Source organism: Hyperoodon ampullatus (assembly GCF_949752795.1).
Source record: "Hyperoodon ampullatus genome assembly, chromosome: 3".
NCBI lineage: Eukaryota > Metazoa > Chordata > Mammalia > Artiodactyla > Ziphiidae > Hyperoodon > Hyperoodon ampullatus.
The window spans coordinates 82,645,798-82,666,636 of record NC_136916.1 but is presented as its reverse complement, the minus strand read 5'-3'; the positions used below and the strand labels follow the sequence as shown (position 1 = coordinate 82,666,636).

The window sequence follows — 20,839 nt, the reverse complement described above, 5'->3', positions numbered from 1 at the left end:
AGAAAATACCCTTTGGTCTGAGATCACACTCAGGTGCTTTTTCTCTATGGCAACGTGACCAGGGACTTTCCCCAATCCTGGCTATTTTCTGAAAAAAGCACCAACTTCTTCATCACTGGTTACTTCTCTCTGTCCTTTGAGGCCATGAGCATGGAGCACATATGACTCCTCTGGACAGCAGAATAAGTAAGTCGCCCACACACACATACACCAAAAGCCCAAGCCCAGAGACACTGTTGAAACTTGATTTTCATCTCATTTTCCTTCCTAAAGCCTTAAAATCTTAAACATAATTTCTTAGCACCTTTACTATCTTTGTGTGCTATTAAAAATCAAAGTCTGAAAAAAAAATCAAAGTCAGCTTGGTTTCTATCTTTTCTCATAAGGTACTATAGAGACAAACCTTACATAGTTTGTACTTGCTTGGGTTAAATTCTGACTACTGAGCCAGAAAGAGAAATAATTCCAGCCCATGTGGCCAAAGACGCAGCACCCAAATGAAAACAACATAGCCAGGCATCAGCTTACAGCCACTCCCGTTCTTCTGAAATGTCAACCTGCCAGGGCCCCCAAAATAGACTTGCTGTTGTGCCTTCTTTTAAAAATTAGAGACCTTCTCATTGAAATTCTGAGACCGTTAGTGATAGAAATTTGTTGGCTGCTAACAATCCAAGACACTTTAATAAAACAAAAAGTGTGAAATCACCAAAAATACTATCTCAGGTTTCTTAAATCCCTCAAGTGGAAAAATAGATTATAAATGGTTAAACACCCTCTATCAGGGAAAATGACCACTGTGTTTAAATTGCTCTTTTTCTAAAGTCACTTCTCTCCTTATTCTATTTGTTCATTTCTATTCATGCCCCACCCCCAAATTCTTAACACCTACTACAGTAAAGGGGTTTTCAAAAATTAGAAAGAAGGGCAAGAGCAATCAAACGATAAAAACAAAACAGGCATCTTACCTACGAGAGCCTGGGGGCAAGCAAGGAGATAGGTCCTCTGTCTATAGCTGGTAACAGGTGGTGGTCGCAAAGTGTGAATCAAACTGACCTTGAATGACTTCAGGAGTCAAAACCGAGTCCGACTCCAGTTTGAACTTCAGCCTCAACCCCCAATACGGAGTTTTATTCAGATGGTTTCTTTCCACTGAACACCAGTGGTTTCTCTTTGCTCTCTCTGGACATAGCTACCCACAGACGGAACGGGCTGGTGCTGTGTGAGCAATCTGCTTGCTGCAGCTGCTTCACCAAGATAAGCAGACACACCGTCTGCCCTGTGACAGCAGCTCAGCAGACTAGGCTCTGGCGGAAATCCTGTATCCTATCCCTTGCACTTCACAGGGTCCTCAATTCCCAGACTGCTGCCCAAGAGCAACAGGCAATGGAACTGGAGGTCTGCTCCTCAGGCAGGAAAAGGAGGGAGTTCCCTTCCCACAGCCTCCACCAATGACCTAATACCACCATTTGGGATGCTGGGCCATCGGCTTACAACGATACTTAGAGCTGTTTGTGAAACCACTCTGACTAAATTTGCTCAGGACAGAGACTAGGATGATAGGGAAAGAAAGGAGTTTCAGGTTTGTAAATAAAACACACTTTTTCAGCACTGTTTGTTATGGTTCTCAAGAAAAAGGACTAAGCCATGTGAACAAAAACATCTGCTAAATTCCTTTATCATTTTAAGAGTACCTGGGATCTAGGCACTGTTTTCCAGGTTAGGAAAGTCGTGACTGCTCCAGTGCGAGAGATAGAGCATTTATAGGCTTTAAGCAATCAAGCCAGAAGTATGGAATGCAGGGAGCAAAAACTGCCCAACCCTGAGATGACGTGCCTCTCTGGATGGTGTTGACTGGTAACTTGGCAACCTACCCGATGAACGCCAGCCCTCTAAACAACAACATGACACCTATGTTTTTACCAGCACATCACAGAGACTCTTAAGGGAATTTGTTTCCCAAACTGTTGATTTCGTACTCTGCTTTGCTTACCTGTTGCCAGAGTTGGTCCCTGGAGAGGCAGAATAATCTTCTCTGGCTCCTCCCTTCCAGCAAAGCATCCTGCAAGGTCCCCAGAGGCTTCTCCACGACTACTGCCCATTGGTGGGGTCTCCGCAGGCTGGAAAGCACTCGCCTTCCCTGCAGAAGCACTCTCCAGCTGTTCAGGCCCTGGGCCCGCCTCAGAAGGACAGGGCAGTGACATGTGACTGATTTCCCCCTCTGTCATCAGTTCTCCCGAGGCCTTGACTCGTTCTATGACAGCATCCACTATGCGACTCGCAGCCTCCTCAATCAAGGCTGCTGTCTCAGGCAGAAGCACGGCTTTGGCAGCGATGGTGCAGGGCAGAGGGGCAGCATCCTTTCCCCTGCCTGGGGCCTTGTCACCACGGCTTGAGAGCCCTGTCTCTGTGGGGTGCTCTTTGGCAGCAGGCTGCGGCGGGATGTGATGCGCTTCCTCATCCTCATGTGTCTCCTTGGAGTCGCCTGTGCTACGGCTGCCATCTGCTCCCCCCACCTTCCCCTTCTCCCAACCCAGGGACACGACCTCTGGGGGTGTGGCGCCCTGAGGGTCAGTCACACCTTTGTCCGGTAAAGCTCCTGGCAAACCCAGGGTCATATTCTTCTCCTGGCTCGAAGAGACTTGTGGAATCTGGATGTCTGGAGCGTTGTGTGCTATATCCTTTCTCCTGGCCCCAGTGGTGCCTTGCAGAGCACTGACCACGGCACCATCCAATGCTGCATTTCCACTCACCTCACAAGCAGTGGTCTTCCCCTGGGACTGAGTGTTTTTCACCTCAACATCCAGAGCAGAAGATCGCTCACAATTAAGAACCTCGAACCCATCTGGTAACAGATTTGGCAATGGAGATGAGCTGTTCTGCTCTGTACCTGAGGCCTCCTGGCTTGAGTCTGCAGCCAGACTTCCTCCTGGTGGCACCAGGCTCTGTGCAGCCCCACCTTCAATCAGCTGTGCAACTGGTGGGGCCACTTCCTTGTTATGTTTAGTTTCTGCATGAAGACAGGCCAAGGGTGTGCCCAGTGAATTACCGTTCCGAGGAGCTCTGTCCTCATCACAGGCAGCTGAGCCAGGTTCTTCATGGAATCCCGGGGCCTCTTGTCCAGGAGGTGGTGTTCTCGGCTCTTCCTGCAACATTCCTGAATGAAGAGTGTTGTCCTTAATGGAGGAATAGGTCACTGCTTTATCCTTGTCTTCTGGTCCCTGAGCTGCAGTGCTCTCTGGAACCACCTGATCTTTCCCTTCTTCAGTCAAAACGGAATCAGAGGCCAAAGTGGCCTGACCCACATGGAGCAGGGAAGAGTCAGTGACCCCCTCGACGATATTCAGGACTTCAGGGTCTGCTGAGAGGCAGGGACGCTCACACTCCCCACCAGGTCCTACGGGACTGGTATTGCCCATGCCGGGCTGAAGATCTAGAGCAGAGGAGGGTGTGCACAGGCCTGCTGCACTGTCTTCTGGTGGCTGCTTCTCCAGATCATTCGAATCTCCATCTGGGCCATCTCTACAATCTGTATGTGGTTCAAGAGTTGCTGTTCCTTTTTCATTCTGGGAGGAGGGGACAAGAGAAAGTGCGTCATCTTTGGTTACTGATTCACTGCCGGGACTGCCTGTCAGAGAGAAAGTCCTGCCTGATGTCACTGCCTGGTCTGACACCCGTTCCTTCTCAGCTTTGGGGACAAGAGCATGTGGATGTGGAACTACCTCAAGCATATTTACTAAAGATGTTTCTAGTTTTGAATCTTTTCCTTGGCTTTCTTTATCCAAAACTTGGAGAGGACAAAAATCCACATGTTCCTGGGTGTCTCTATCAGGGTCAGGGGTGACCGTGTTAGCCTGTGGGCCTTCCGAGCAGCTGGCAGTGGGCAGTGGTTGTGTGTTGAACAGCCCTGTGGTGGTACCTTCAGGCTGGGTAACTATGTCATCAGAGTGTTCTACAGCCAACACACCACTAGGAGTCCCCGTGTTCTGTCGACATGCAGAGGCAGCACAAAGTTTATCATCTCCAGTTGTAGAACAGATGGGTGATTTGCTATTTTGGCTTTGAACATGAGATGAATCCGTTTCTGATTTCTGGTTTGGCATAACATCTTTTTGCAGCCTGGGAAAGGTTAAATCAGAGGGTGACACCGCCACACACATGCTGGCTAAGGGAGTGTCAAGTTCGAGACCTTTTGAAATCTCATCTTTTGCAGTAGCTAGAATTAACTGAGAGTTCTGAGCCCCTGGAGCATCAGCACTCTCTTCACAACTTCTTGAAGTTTCAGTTTCTGCAGTGTTTTCATCAATGGCAGTTTCTTCATCACTAACGACAAGTAAAGACACAGCAGGCTTGTCAGCAACCAGGGAGCCAGAGGCAGAGACACCGTTTGGAACGCTGGCTTTATCCATAGGCTTGTCTGTGACTTTTACATCAGAGGCTCCAGCTGTGCTGATATTAGAGTCCTCAAATCTTTCCTTCATACTCTCCCCTGCTGCAAGCACATTCCTCTGGATGGTGGCCTCTGGGTTCAAGAGACTGCGTTCCGTTTCCCCTGCAGTGTCTGGGACGCTGGCACCTGCTGGTGAAGGGACCATGAGTTCACCTCCAGAGAAAGACTGGGCCGTGCCGGGCTCCAGGGCTACGCCTCCCTGCAGGACGCGGCCTCCACTGCCTGGAGACTCCTGGTCTGTGGCCATTGCCGAAGATTTTGTTCCAGTTTCTTCATATCTGACTCCACAGGATGGAAGGCCTTCTGTGTCCTTTCCTTTGCAATCAGGTATGCTCTGACGGCAGCTGTCAGGATCAGACATAGTCCCAGAGTCCATGATAGGTGCTGGCTCCACCTCGTCTCTTTTTCTCTCCATGCCTATATTTTTCTTCCTACGGGAAGAGTCTGTATTCTCTTCCTTAACCACACTTGACAAATCATAGGAACTTTCAATCTGCCCCACAGTGCTCCCATGGCAGCACTGAGAGCTCTCAGAACCTTCAGGAGAAGCAAGCTGCTGGCTGGCTGTGGGCTCTGATGCACAGGGAAGAAACTGACCATCTGTATCTTGGTCACTGGGCAGACTTGAAGGTTCTTGTGCTGTTACCACTGAGGGCATAAGACTGTCCATCTGTTTGAGGTTTGTTTTCTAGGAGGAAATGGAAGATACTTTAAAAAAAATTGTCGGGGGGAAAAGATGTCACTGACACCTATAAGCAAAAATTCTGTTGGAGAGAACTCAGTAGCATTCCAGCCTCTCAAGTCACAGGATAGGCCAACCTAAATAAATACAAATAAATTCTCTCTTGTTCCTGACATTAATTTCCTCTTACAGTTGCATATGCACTAGAATGATAAAAATGGCAAGAATAATACAATATGACTATTTTCTATATTATGAACTTATTTTAGAAAACAGATAAAAACTGAGCCTCAAAAAAGCTCAGCGGCTATCTTCAAATGAGCAGCTGAGAAAGATACTTTTTATAGGGGCTTTAGAGGGGCAGAGGCTGCTTCCATCCCACCTCATATATACAAGTAAAAACAAATCCTGGCCAGTCTGGTAAACTCTCTTCAATCACAAGGCACAGACATATGCTCCCATGCCCTAAATTCTCACTGAGGAGTTACACAGCATCCTTTAATCTCCAAAATATGCTCCGTTCAATCTAGTTTAACAATTTTAGTTATGGGGTTATAATTTCAGAAAGAGTGGCACGGTCAATTCTTTTACTTCTTGATAAAAGCAGTTCCTCTGTTCCTCTAATACTGAATATTAAATAAATAAGAATATATTGAACTAGTAATACCTAATTCTTGATTATTCTCAGATGGTACTGTGCTTTGAGGATATTATAGGTCATCTCAAAAATAGTTTTTGGGGCTTCCCTGGTGGCGCAGTGGTTGAGAGTCCGCCTGCCGATGCAGGGGACACGGGTTCGTGCCCCGGTCCGGGAAGATCCCACATGCCGCGGAGCGGCTGGGTCCGTGAGCCATGGCCACTGAGCCTGCACATCCGGAGCCTGTGCTCCGCAACGAGAGAGGCCACAACAGGGAGAGGCCCGCGTACCACAAAAAAAAAAAAAAAAAAATAGTTTTTGCAACTTGAAAAACAGATGTAACCAACTACACAGGAATGGTTAAAACAATCATGGTTAATCAACCTGATGGAAAATGCTACGCTGTTATGTAAGTGTTAATTATGAAGACCACAGTGAAATAAGGAAAAGATATTTATAACATAATGCTTAAGAAAACAAATAAAACTTATAATTAATCTACGGTTATAATTATGCAAAAACTACAAGTACATGTAGATAACACTTAGGAAAAAATGGAGAAAAACAAACACAGCTGATCTTTAGAGTGGGTTTACCTTTATATCAAAATTTCAGGAATCCTTAAAATGAGACTATTTTCTTTCAACACATAAAAACTATTTTTCTATCTTTTTTTTTTTTTTTTTTTTTGGCTGCACTGCGTAGCTTGCGAGAGCTCAGTTCCCTGACCAGGGATTGAACCCAGGTCACGGCAATGAAAGCCCAGAATCCTAACCACTAGGCCTCCAGGGTAGTCCCAAAACTATTTTTATAACACCTGGTTTGCTCTTCACTCATTATCTGATCTACTACAATAATCTCACGCAAATCCACCGTGCACTGTCATCTCATTCACTTACCCATTCAGTTCCTGTGTCGAGCACTTACAGTACTCCATCATCAGCTGATTCCTGTCTACTCACTGGGTCTGATGTAAAAGTTCACACATGTAAGTGTAAAACGAGTTACGCTCACTAAAGTCCTTCTAATAATAGAGCACACGAAAAATGAATTTTCACTGAAAGCGTCTGTGCTATGCTCCTTAGGGTATTCAAAATGGCTTGCTTCCCTTCCCGCTGAGAGTGTAACTGACTCTAAAAAAATTATGAAAGCAGGTCATTAAATTTAATAAAGGGTGAACATTACAGAACAGAGATTTGCAGAAAAAAGTTGTATTGCTTGAAAAATTTTAGATGTTCCTAACACAAGCATCTTCTCACAGTTTTAATTTCTCATGGTTTCCTGTAAAATATTCCCACACCTTGCAGGTAGCTTTGGCATCTACAAAGTGCTGTTTTCAAATGGACTATCATTCACCCAGTAAGAAGAGCCCTAAAGGAAAACCTGACCTTCCGGCAGTCTCTTCAGAGGAAAATAAAATGACACCTGTTCTGGAACAAATATGACTCGGAGAGGCAGAGGCAGGTACATCTACAACCTGCTATGAAGTGTCCTGGCCTGCTGCTCTCCGAAACAAGCAAGGCCTGCTCCCAAAGAAGGCTCTGGCGTTGAGCTGACCCCAGATGACCTTAAATGAAATTACTGCCAAGCTTTTTCCAAATCAAATCAACTCTGAAATAAAATGGGTGGAAAAATTATCTAAACTTAGCCTTTCAGATGTTGCGGCCAAGAGAGATGTACCCATGTGACATTTATATTATCCATAATAAATGCTACCAGGGAGTATGTAATGTTTTTATGTCTGGCAACAACTTTATCTTGAAGGCTTGAGTGGATTATAAAATCTTTATTGTTTTAGTGATCTTTTTACCACACAACTACCAATTTAAATATAGTAACACAGTCATCACTCATTGAAATAGCTGTGAAAAGACTCCATTTCTGAGTAAATTTGGTTCTTATTCTTCAGCAACAATCTCAGAAACTGTTTAGCTCATTTTGTTTTATAAAGTTAAACCAACAAATTTATAGAGTTAAATAAATTTCCTTTTATGCCAGGAAAATTTAGTTCTAGTTGTTGCATATTTCTGTATCTGCAATGTGTATGTGTGTCTTTCGTTATTTTAAAAGCCTGGCAAAAAAAAATGAAAAGTTCTCGCAGTCTCCTATCGCTACTATCCCAGTGCTGAGCTCTGTCTCTATAAATGCTAACATCTAATATAGTTAAAACTGCTTTACAGGTTTCACAATCTTTGAGGGAAGCACTGTTATGTTCTAATTATAGCAAGGCTCACTGGGGGAAGGGGTGAGGGCACAAAAGCCTGAAAATGGACATTTTCTGTCTTACCATTAGCTGCTGTTGAATGTTCATAAGTTTAAAAATATGTCCAGTGCAACTGTCTCCAGGAAGTGGGGGTTCCTGGTGTGGTTCAGACTCAGAGGTTAACGTATAGACGTCCAGCTCTCGGTGATGCCTCACAGAACAGTCTCCGTAAGGTATTTCATAGGATAAACTGCTCCAGGAGTCTGGTTCTCCAGTATCCTCCCTGGAAGCAAGCAAACTCTGGTTAATATATATGTATATTTTATACATAATGTACATGAATATATTATAATATTAATATATAATAACACATATATATGTATACAATATGCATATATATGTATTCTGCCTCCCAGGCAAAGGTTTAACCCTCTAAGTCTTATTTAAAATTTCAAACCTCATTGCTCTTTGAGGCTCTGCAGCAGAAATTTGTTTTGCACAGTTCCCCAGTAATTCAGGCATATAACTAACTGTTTTATTCTCTTCATATGAGGTCATAAATGGGCTAAATGAAAACTGCAGGATTCCTCCCTAAGGATGTTCTTTTGATCAAGATAAAGAGAAGACTGGGATCCTAAAATAGTTAATATTATGCTCACAACCAAATAATAGGAAATGTAAGGAGGATGGTTTTGCCCTGGTTTTCAAAAAAAGCAAGGCTTATGAAGCGTTTCTCTTAAAATGGGTTATACCATATGCTAAATGCAGCTGATCATATTGGGAAGGGAAGAACTAATCAACCCAATCCGTGCAAAGGCACTCCAATTTTTGTTAAAAATAGGTGGAGGAAGCACTCTCAAAATTCTCGAAGTCAACTATATAGAGGAAAACTATCAATATTATAATGCCTTATCATACTATACTTGTCAATATAATTATCAAATCCTATTTTGAATGAAGCACTTGGTTCCAAGAACTTTAAGCTATAACTTTAAATTTAAAAGACAAACAACTTTGCTCAACTCACATCATTATAGATACACCTCATATTCAAATAAAGCCGACAAATGCCCAGGTATGTAAAAAAGCATTTCTGGGATAGGCCTCAAAACATGAAATCTCTTTACGTGGTTCTAATGAACCAGTACGCTCATAAGGTATCCCAGAGATTCTGGAAGAAGGCGGAAGGTAGTGTTTGAGATCATTATCATGTTTTAAAATAAAAAATAAAACTAAAGAATTAAGAACTAATAGACATGCCATCCACTGACAAATATGAGAGGGAAACATTACTTCAACTCTCTCTCCAGTGTTCTGTCTACTAAATCATACCTGTCAGTTCTTAACAATTCACCAGAGAATAACTGGAATTTGAAAGCTAAAAATATGCTATAGTGGAAAACCTATAACAAACTGGACAGTCATGCACTGGCTGAAGGTAACAATTAAGGCTGTTCCAAAAGAAAACTATTATAATTTCCATACTCAAGAGTGACTCCCAAACAGTTGCTTAAAATGAACTTAGCATATGCTATGCTAAATGTTTCATGCATTTACCAAGCTGCTCTATGCTGAGCAAAGTGACCTCAAACAGAAAAGTACCTAAAAGACAGTCACTTAAAAGTTCAACTGAATGACTCAAGAAGTCAATCAGCTCCACCAAATGAGGGGGAGACAACGACTCTGTAAATTCAACTTTGGAGCTTGGGTTGACATTGTCACTAACTCTGCTTAACTGTCTGACAGGCATTACTGGCATATCTGCTTACTCAGATTACCACTTATAGCCATGCTCCAATTAAAAAAAAAAGGTATTTGAAAACAAAACTTGATTTATACACCACCACTGAGTGTGAACCAAATACAACAAGCTATGAGGGAACTGTTTGCCAAAGCAGGGGCAATTAAATAGTGATACAGTCCATTCCCAGCAAGATGGAGTTTTCTACCAACCTTGCCACTATTAATTCTCAAACTGCTTCTTTTCTAATATCTAAACCTTGGGAAATTCCCTCCTGTAACCACAACCTATTTATCTCCTACCTCTCCCATGCTCTCCCCTTCCAGAAGAATGTGCTTTTGTTGCCACAAGTGCTAACCCTTCAATCTCCCAATTCATCGTCCCTGTGGATTTTTGTTGCTTCCTAGCCCACCTAGAAACCAAAGACTAGTTAATGCAATTATTCTCCCACTGGCTTCCATGAATATCTGCTGCTATTGACACTCTTCAAACCCATCGTGCCTGTAGGTCTGGGTGAACCCCACCATTCAGCAAGTATTTGTGCCAGTATTCTTGGTGCTGGTGATACAAACGAAAATCCTTCTCCTGTTGAAGCTTAGCAAGGGAGACAAGAGCAATCAAGATAAAGAAAATACCTAGAATTCTGGAAGACAGCAAGTGTGGTGGAGAAAATGAACCAGAGATGAGGGCTGCAATTTGAAATGTGGTGGGTCAGGGAAGGCCTCACCAAGGTGACATTTAAGCCAATGCATTGTCTGCTCTGTATTCAACACTGTATAAAACCTTGGCTGGATCCACTGATAAAACTTGGCAAAGTTCTATGACTAAGAATGTTTACTGCAAGATTAGGTGTAATAGTACTAAAGACTGGAAACACCCTGAGTCAGAAACTAGAGGGATGTTTGGTAAATTAAAGAACAGATCTACAGACTATTATGGAGCCATTAAATGTAACTGAAAAAAACAGTTCAATAACATTGAAATCTATATTCAGTGAAATAAGCAAAATAAAAAGAGCAAAAAATATATAAGTATAGACAGTAAACTGTACAATAAAAACAATAGGTTTTCTTCTTCTCTGGGATTTTAATTAATGTCTTAAATAATTTTTTAAAGTTCCTATTCAGCCAGGCCTCGCTGCTGCTCTGTAATGCTTCTTACTCATGTGTGTTAATCCATCCCCATGGGGGTTACCAAAATGTTCTATAATTTCCTCAAAGGCCTAACATTAACCTTGTCTACTTCATTCTCAGGTGACCTTTTCTCCCATCTTAGTGAAAAGCTTGAGGCCATCTAACGTGAACTAAACCCATCTTCAAATCACCAAAAAATGCCTGTGCCCGTCTCCTCTAACTTCAGGGCACATCTCTATGCAGTGGGTTTGCTCTGTTCCACACCCCCGTCCTTAGGTAACTGGCTCGGTCATCACCCCCTGGATGCCTGTAGTTTTCCACCTGCTTCTGGACTAGCTCTTTCCCCATCCACCTGCAAGTACCATGAAAACCTCACCAGTAGACAGAGCAGAGGCAGGAAAAGGGATTACTGCACAGGTGCCGGCAGCAGCAGCAGCAATCTTTACTCAGCCCTGCAGACCAGCGGTTCTCTCTGAGGAATCCAGCCCCCAGGGGACATCTGACAATGTCTGGAGACATTTTTCGTTGTCACAACCTGGGGATGGGGAGGGGTCCTACAATGCACAGGACAGCTCCCTACAAGAAAGAATCATCAGGCCCAAACTGCCAGTGGTGCTGGTGTTGAGAAATGCTGCTGTAAACCCCCGAACCCCTTTCTGTCTGCCCTCCTCTTCCTTCCCTTCTACCTCCTTACCAGCCATTTGAACAACTAAAGGCTTTGCGCCTACTCCCTCCCACTGCTACTAAAACTTCTGTCTTAGGTTCCAGTGACAAAATAAATCTCCAAATCCAATGGCTTTTCTTTGTCCCCACTGTCCTTGAGTTTTGTAGAATCTTAAAATGGTGACCTGATTCTTCTTTTGACATTTATTCTCACTTGACATCCATAAAGAATCATCCTATTCACCCACTGTTTTCTCTGGCTTTTTCTTCTTCTCACATCTTAGATGTGAACATATGTCAACTTCCTGAACTTGGTCTTCTATTCAATGGCAGGCACTGTGCTAGATGCCAGGGCTACAAGGTTAAATATGATACCTTTCTCAAGAATAATGTAAACACACAGCCTAAGGTCAAACATGAATTACTATTAGATAGCCATAGTTTGGCTTACTGGTGTTACTGTCACCTCCATGGAAACGAAAAGCAGAAACAATCTCATGGGAGTTTTACCCTTATGAGTGTGGCATTTTATGCACTAAATATACCATATTTCATAAAAATTACAATGCTATTACTTGTAAAAGCAACATCATTTTATGTATTACTAAGAAGGAAAAGAACTGTTGTGAGTTAAATTATGACACAAGTTAGAAAAATTTACATCTTAAAAGAGATAATACAGGGAATTCCCTGGCAGTCCAGGAGTTAGGACTCCTCGCTTTCACTGCCGAGGGCACAGGTTCGATCCCTGGTTGGGGAACTGAGATACTGCAAGCTGCGTGGTGTGGCCAAAGGAAAAAAAAAAAGAGAGAGATAACAGAGTATAAATACAGTCAACTGTCCCTGTGAATACTGGTATGGGTGGTACAAACAGTTCAAATGAACAAACAGTTCCAACATCAACTGCTTAACTTCATGTGCACATTCACCTGTGAGTCCCAAGCCTGCAACAAACAGACAGCAGATACAAGTGAAAAGGGCAGCTCAGAGGCTTTAGACAGACTTAAACACCTAAGACACTAGTTTTCAAACTTTTAAGTAGCTGAACAGTTTCAAATAAAACCACATGCAGAAACAGAGTTGCTCTGGTGATAGGGGGAATAGAGGGAAGGAAAGGCAAAGCCCGGCCCTCCCTCCAGCCACCATCCCTCCTAGGTGGGCTGTGAGACTCATACCTAAACCCAAGGAGTAGCTAAATGTTCTTAATTCCCAAAGTACAGGCTTTCTTTATGTACAACTACCACATTTCCCATTTTAAGGTCATTCTCCTTGTTTAGTCTCCTTTGCACTTGTAGAATAACTACTCCACATTCTCCTGATTGAAGCCCTTTGTATGTTTACAGTTAGTAATTAAGCTGACCCCTCGGCCTTGTATTTCTGCCATGGAGAAGAATATGCCTGGGTATCTAAAATTTACCTTAGAAATACACATAAAGATTTTATGTAATCAAATCAAGTCTGGCAGGACAGAAAAGCACATCCACGAATGCACTAGAAATTCTGGTTATTTCAGCTGGTGAATTAAGAGGCATGATAGCCTCAGCTGAGGCTTTTTAAAAAAATGAGTGAAAGGGAGATCTGTAGATGAAGGAGTATAAATGCTGTGGGAAGGTTTACAGAGCTCTCCACTACCTTTCATTTTTCACCCCTATGAGGACACCACCACTCTGAACAAAGAAGAGGGTATTTTTACTACCAATTGTGGCAACTGTGCAGTATAGGCATTATTTCGTTACTATGACATCAGATGGTACTGGGGTAGAATTTCTTAGATTGTTACATTCAACCACATCCCAGAACAGACTTCAGTATATAAGGACTGATACTATGATTACTGGAAACTTTCAATCATCCTGTCAGTAAGGCAATTAATATTGTTTTCAACCATTCTCGGGCGCCTTGAATTTCATCTGGAGTATCCAGCACAACTCCAAGTGTGGTCTCCCGCCTCTGAGCCCTGAAAGACTTGTTCTGCACTGTAACCTTTTCTTCATTCATCTGTAACCCCTAAGGAGGAGCAGGACCATACACCTTCTGACTTGCTGGGTCTCACTACTCTGCTTCATCTCCTGACACATTGTAGGTACTCAAATATTTGTTGGGATTTCACTCCAGGGCAAAAGAGCAGGGATATTCTTTATAAACAAATGGTTTGAGATCACTAAGAACTCACTCTATGTGAAAGGACAGATAATCTAAAGAAGTAATTCTAGTAAGACCCAATGTAGTGGCAGTAATGGCTTAAAAGGTCTAGTTGGTAAAGGAGACTAAAAAGTCATGACAACTGAATTCAGTATATGATAAAGATCAGGAGGAAAAATCACTGCTTGAAAGGATACTTTTGGAAGCTGGTGAAAAGTGAATATAAACTATATATTAGATAATCATAATATATTAATGTTATATTACTGATTTTGATAACTGCCCTGTTATAAGAACATGCTGAAATAATTAGGAATAAAGGGGCATGATATCGGCAACAACTCTCGAAAGAGTTCAGTAAAATTCTATCCATCTATCTACACACACAGATAAAGCAAATAAAACATTAACAACTGGTGGATTTAGGTGAAGGATACATAGTGGTTCACTGTACTATTCTTCAATTTTTTTTAATTAATTAATTAATTTATCTTTGGCTGCATTGGGTCTTCATTGCTGCACGCGGGCTTTCTCTAGTTGCGGTGAGCGGGGGCTACTCTTCGTTGCGGTGCAGAGGCTTCTCATTGTGGTGGCTTCTCTTGCTGTGGAGCACGGGCTCTAGGTGCGCAGGCTCAGTAGCTGTGGTGCACGGGCTTAGTTGCTCTGCAGCATGTGGGACCTTGCCGGACCAGGGCTCGAACCTGTGTCCCCTGCATTGGCAGGGAGATCCTTAACCACTGCACCACCAGGGAAGTCCCACTGTACTATTCTCATACCTGTTCTATGAGTTCAAAATTTTTCACAACAAAAAGTTAAATATAAAACATCAATTTAAAAAAAGGCAGAGAGTAGTAGTTCTTTCACTATTCTATGATTACTATTTACTTCAGGCAGGGAAGAAACTAATATTTGGGTATCTACTAAGAGACAGGCACCTTGATACCCTATATATTTAATCCTCATACGAGTCTTTCAAAGAAGTGCTATTTCAAAGTTCAGAGGAGGGGAAACTGAGACTCAGAAATACTAATTCATTTGCTTAAGATATAACACATACATCAGACTTTGATAAATCTGGCCTCAAATGACAAATTTTACCACTTACGAGAAGTAAGCATTTGGGCTAGATATGTAGTCTCTTTGGGTATGTATCATAATCTGTAAAAAGACAGTTAAGAGTTCCTTTAAAAGTTGCAGTAGTAATTAAAGGGGACAGGAAACAAAGTATCTAACAACACCTGGCACACAGGAGGCAGTCAGTAAACATTAGTACTCAAATATGTAATGGAGTAACAGATCTGGATCCATGTTGGACTGACCCCGAAACCTGTACTCCCCCCCACCTAATGCTGCACTGCTTCCAGTGGGAAGGGCTGGTCTTTAATAGGAACTCATCAGGTGCCACAGCAGGAAGCACTGAGGGTCATTTGAAGGCAGCATGGAGCGAAGAGGCCTTTAGGGGAAACATTTCTTCATGAATTAAAAGAAATGTCCACTCCAGGCAGAATATTTTTCAACACACAAGCATTCTCCAATGAAAAGTTCTGGAGTCTGCCCTCTTCTGAGTTTCTCACAGAATGAGCAAATCAACCACAGTCATTCTCCGGTGTCTGGTGAGACTCTGACAAAATGTAGGACAAATCGCAGAGCCCACATTCTCATTACCTAGCTATTTTCAAAATGAGCACATTCTACTCATTTGAAGGACAATATCAACTTGGGCATTTATCCCTTCAATCTTTTTCACAAATGACACACCCAAACTGTTCACCATATTTTCCATAAAATTGACACCAATTGGTACCTACCTTTTCCTAATGGGAAAAAATATTCTACTCACCATAAGAAATCACCACGAATTCATCGAATTATGTTTAATTTAGATTTCCCTAGAGGCTAAATCACCAGGCAATATGTGGGGAAAAGCATGGGTATTGAGGTCTGCATAGAATCTCATTTATGCCATGATCTGATCTAAGAAAAATTATTTAGCTTCTATGAGCCAGAGTTTTTTCATCTGTTTTTTAAAAAGTGGGATAATATTAGCTTTCTTACAGAGTTGTTTTAAGGATTAAAAGATATATGGATAGAGACAGCCTTACTATATATACGCCTAGTTAAGTACACATTAAATATTGGGTTCTATTTCCTTCCACAAGCAAGGGGTACAAACATAACCACTCTCTTTTACGGCTAAATTTAATTACTTAACAATATGTCAAATACTGAGCTGTGTGTTTTACATATCACCTAATTTATTCTTTTAACTATCCTGTGAGGAAAGATACTATTACCCCAATTTGCAGATGAGGAAACTGAAACTGTGAGAAATTTAATAACTTGCATAACAGTCTGTTAAGCCAGAATTTGGGCTGACATTCTAAACCACCACACAAAACTACCTCTGCTGCCTTTTTTTTTTAATTTTTAAATTTAATTTTATTTATTTTTTTATACAGCAGGTTTTTTATTAGTTATCCATTTTATACACATCAGTGTATACATGTCAATCCCAATCGCCCAATTCATCCCACCACCATCCCCACCCCGCCGCAGCTTTCCCCCACTTGGTGTCCATACGTTTGTTCTCTACATCTGTGTCTCAGTTTCTGCCCTGCAAACCAGTTCATCTGTACCATTTTTCTAGGTTCCACATACATGTGTCTCTGCTGCCTATTTTGCACTAGAAAATGCAGACCAATGAAACAAACTAAATATTTTTAACATACGGACTTTGAAGGATTAAGTTTTGGAGTTGCAAGTTCTGGATTATTGTGCATTGTGGACATGGGTATAGTTTGTGGTCCACGGCTTTTGTGGTCATTCTTCTCTGTTCCTTTTCACTCTGAGGGGCTACTTGGGCTCTCTTACTCTATGGTTCCATGACTTTTGGAATACCTTGCTCCTCTAACAGCCAAAGTTCTCTATTTTCTAGCTTCACCTTATTGCACTGCTTTCAAATCCTGAAAAATAATTTTTAATACCTACCATGATACTAGTTATATTTACATCAATATCTAATATACCAACATTCACAGGGTAAGTAAAAACTAGAGTCAAGTTTATACTAGATTAACATCTAAATATTTATTGATGTAATCAAGGTACTTAGTTGCTGACTGTTCTTACTCAATCAGATTTAAGCCACCAACCTAATTCAACAAACTCTCAGGAATTAATTTTCAGATGCAATGTTAAGTCTAATTTTCCCACTAAAGCAAAGTTCTTAATCTTAACTGCATTTTAGGATTACCTGGAGAGCTTTTAAAAATCCTCATGTCCAGATCACACCTCACACGAACTAAATAAAAATCTCTAGAGGCGGCGCTGAGGCATCAATATTTTTTAAAGGTTCCCAGGAGATTCTAACATATAATTAGAATCCCCATGTGATTCTAATGTGCAGCTAAGGTTGTAAAACACCACATTAAAGTAACCTACAGGTCCCAATTCATTTACGTAAGTATAGCTAAGGCTAGCAAGACTGCAATGAATACTAGAGTTGTTAATATATCCTTTGACCTAATTATACAGTTCCCTGGAATTTATCCTATATAAATAATTTAACAGAAATAAAAATCAGTAAGTAAAAAATGAGGCTCACTGCAGCATTCATTAGTTAATTTCTGGGTTTTTTAAGATTAAAGTTAACATTCAACGTTAAATGGTTTAAATACTCATGATAAACAAAATACTTTAGATGGCCTAAAAGATAATTATAAAGACCAGAGAAACAGATTAAGAGTATGAAAAAGTGAAAAATATCAGAATACAAAACAGAATATCAGCTGCAACTATTTAAGCAATTCCATGCAATGTGGGAGGTAATGTCTGATAATAAAATAAACCTGTCTTCTGGTGGCAGCATTATGCATAACTGTTACATAAACTTAATTGTTTAAAAAAATGCTAATTCTTCCCTCCCTGTTATCTTTCTTGCTTCTGGCCTAAGTCAGAAGACAGAGGCAGCTTAATGCAGGCATCGTGGAGAGTTGCATCAAGGGAACATGGAGATATAAACCACAACACAGGGACTTCCCTGGTGGTCCAGTGGTTAAGAATCCACCTTCCGATGCAGGGGACACAAGTTCGATCCCCAGTTGGGGAACTAAGTTCCCACATGCTGCGGGGCAACTAAGCGTCCGTGCCACAACTACAGAGCCCATGCACTCTGGAGCCTGTGTCCCACAACCAGAGAGCCTGCGAGCTGCAACTACTGAGTTCGTGCACTGTGGAGCCTGCGTGCCACAACTAGAGAGCCCATGTGCTGCAACTACTGAGCCCATGCACTCTGGAACCCACGTGCCACAGCTAGAGAGCCCATGTGCCGCAACTACTGAGCCTGCGTGCTGTGGAGCCTGTGTGCCACAACTTGAGAGGCTGCATGCCACAACTACTGAGCCCAAGTGCCGTAACTACGAGCCCACGTACCACAGCTACTGAGCCCACATGCCACAACTGGAGAGAAGCCAACGTGCCACAACTAGAGAGAAGCCCATGCACTGCAATGAAAGATCCTGCGTGCTGCAACTAAGACCTGACACAGCCAAGAATAAATAAATATTAAAAAAAAAAAAACACAACACAGAAGTCTCAGCTTGGACTCTGATACAGTTACATTTAATTCATCCCCAGAACAACACCAGGCACTTCAAATAGATCTCCAGCTAAGAAGCAACCCAGATGGATCAATCTCTTCTCACTCAGTAATGCATCCTCTCTTTCTCAGCCCCCTCACTTCCCAGATGACTTTAGGTCAGCTAAGTGATAGCGATTTCTATTTATATATTACTGGGTTTATCCTTATATAAAGATAGATTGATCTCTCGCAGAACTTATGATTCTCTGCCTATTCCATGACAGTTATTGGCTTAATACCTACTTATGTCCTTTGCCTACAAAGTGCCTGATGTTACTTAATGAGAGTGAGGAACACAGACATGTGGGAATTATTTTGAAAGGGAGAACATTATCACTGTTGACTAAAATTAAATTCTAGGCTGGGAAAAGAGACAGAAATGCTTACAAAATAGTCTGAAACTTGGGAAGAAAAATAGAACTGTATGAAGTAACTTCAGACTGATGACAGAAAACAGATCAGGAAGAAAAGTCCAATATCCAACTATTAGAAGAGAGGTAATGTCTTTAAAATGTTAGTTTCTTCTTTAGCTTTCTCATGGAGCAAACACACAAACAAAATCAAATAGCGACCCTATATGTTTACCGATTTAAATAACCTATTCATAATAGAGGGAAAGGAACGCACATCCATTTTTTTCCAATCTTATTTCTGACAAGCACTTGAAACTTAATATGATAGAAAGATTAAGAGCTAAATATGAATCCCAAACTCCAATGTAATGGTGACCATTAAAATCCGTTGAGTAACAGGCTTCCAACAGTGAAGATTCCATGATTCTATAGATAAGCTATTTGTTCTACTTATAGAAACTGATAACTTTAATACAAGTCATCACTCTGTAAACTAGCTTTTCCTGTTCAGGAAAAAGAAAAAGAATTTTTGTTCATTAATCTGGGCAGGACTCTTATCTTCAGTCATGAAGTTCATTTGACTTTATAGCAGGTTACTGTCATTAAAATTTAAGAAAAGAACCCATACTTAAGTCCAATAAGCTTCTAATGATCTTGTGTATTTTTATAAATCCCACTGCCCTTTGCCCTTATTCAACACTTTTCATAATTCAATTGATGAAATGGATTAATCTTACTTAGAAGCAGTTAGATAAGTAAAATAAGTCAAAATAAAGACTAGTCACAGCCCAGATGCGACTTTTTCTCAGGTCTCCTCTAAGTTGCTACTTTGGCAGAAACCATAAAACATTGATCTACTCTCCCTGATCACAGCACTATACAATAAGTAGATTAAATGTGTCAGACGAGAACTTCTCGAACTATTTATGAATTTCCAATTCATCACAGAAGTAAAAATTCTAAAAATTACTAGAAAAACAAAATTTACAAGATAACAAAAAACTTATACCCAAAGTTTTAATAGATTCAATAGACATATAATAACTCTGTCAAATTACTATTAAAAGTTTCTAAACACATACAGTACTCTCATTATACATTATACTGATCTCATCATGGACCAGTGACAAAGAGTTGGCAGATCAGCCCTGATCCAGGGCCTCCCTCATTTTGAACAGCAGTGTGTTATACAACAGAGATCCCTCCAGACTGCAAGGAACCATATTTTACATTCTCAACATCTAGAGACCTTGGAGAGAAGTTAAGTGGCAACAGAAAGGAAAGTCATGGCATAGACTGGAATATGGAATGTGGTACCAGCTACAGACTCACTGGACAAATTTCCTTTTCTCCCAAGGTATACTTCACATTGTCCTGGAAAAGCTGAAAACTAACTCAATAATATTCAAGAGTATTTTAAAAGTTCAATCCCAAACAGTGTTTATAATTATTATTTTTAGAAAATCAAAAGCACCTAAAAAAATCCACTTTAACAGACACATCACCAAGAGCTTCTGTAATTTACTGACAGGATTTCCTTTAATCAAATGTGAAATACAGGAAACTAATCACTGTACATAATAAAAATGATACAGTTGACCCTTGAACAACACAAGTTTGAAGTGCACGGGTCCCACATATACATGGATATTTTTCAATAAAGACATACAGTACTACACAATCTGCGGTTGCTTGAATTTGAGGCTGCGCAACTGCAGATATGGATGGCCAACTATGGGACCTGAGCATCCATGGATTTTGGTATCAGTGGCAGGTCCTGGAACCAACCCCCGTGGATACTGAGGGACTACTGTACACTGTAAAGCAGTACCCAGCTTTTCAGAGCTCTTTCATTATAAATATCATTTGAATATTCCAAGTGATAAGACTGATGTTCTGCGTGTAGACGGAGAATAAAGTTCGGGTAAACCAACCAAGGTTTCACAGAGCTAAGGGCTAAATGAAGGTTAAAATACAATTTTTTTAATTCATTCCAAGCAATCTATTCCTAAGCAATTTAGTATAGTAACTTATGTGGATTAATGAGCTAAAAGAAAAGCTACAAGCTAAATGTTTCTTTAGATTACCCTTTAAAAAGGTACCAAGAAGTATCCTACTGAACACCTGTATCTTAACAAACTCATTTTCATATTAGCACATATTCTCTAAAATGGTATATGTATAAAAAGTCCCCAGAAG

General features: G+C 41.2%; 1 protein-coding gene across 1 annotated transcript in view; it reads right to left on the bottom strand.

Moving 5' to 3' along the window:
• Nucleotides 1-20,839, bottom strand: part of LOC307049320 (A-kinase anchor protein 13-like) — a gene marked incomplete at its 5' end in the record, with an annotated part of 268,607 nt that overhangs the window by 170,057 nt on the left and 77,711 nt on the right. The window contains 2 exons of the mRNA XM_079698797.1: nt 1,991-5,135; nt 8,054-8,252. Coding sequence (XP_079554923.1) covers nt 1,991-5,135; nt 8,054-8,252 — 3,344 coding nt within the window. The remainder of the gene's footprint in view (nt 1-1,990; nt 5,136-8,053; nt 8,253-20,839) is intronic.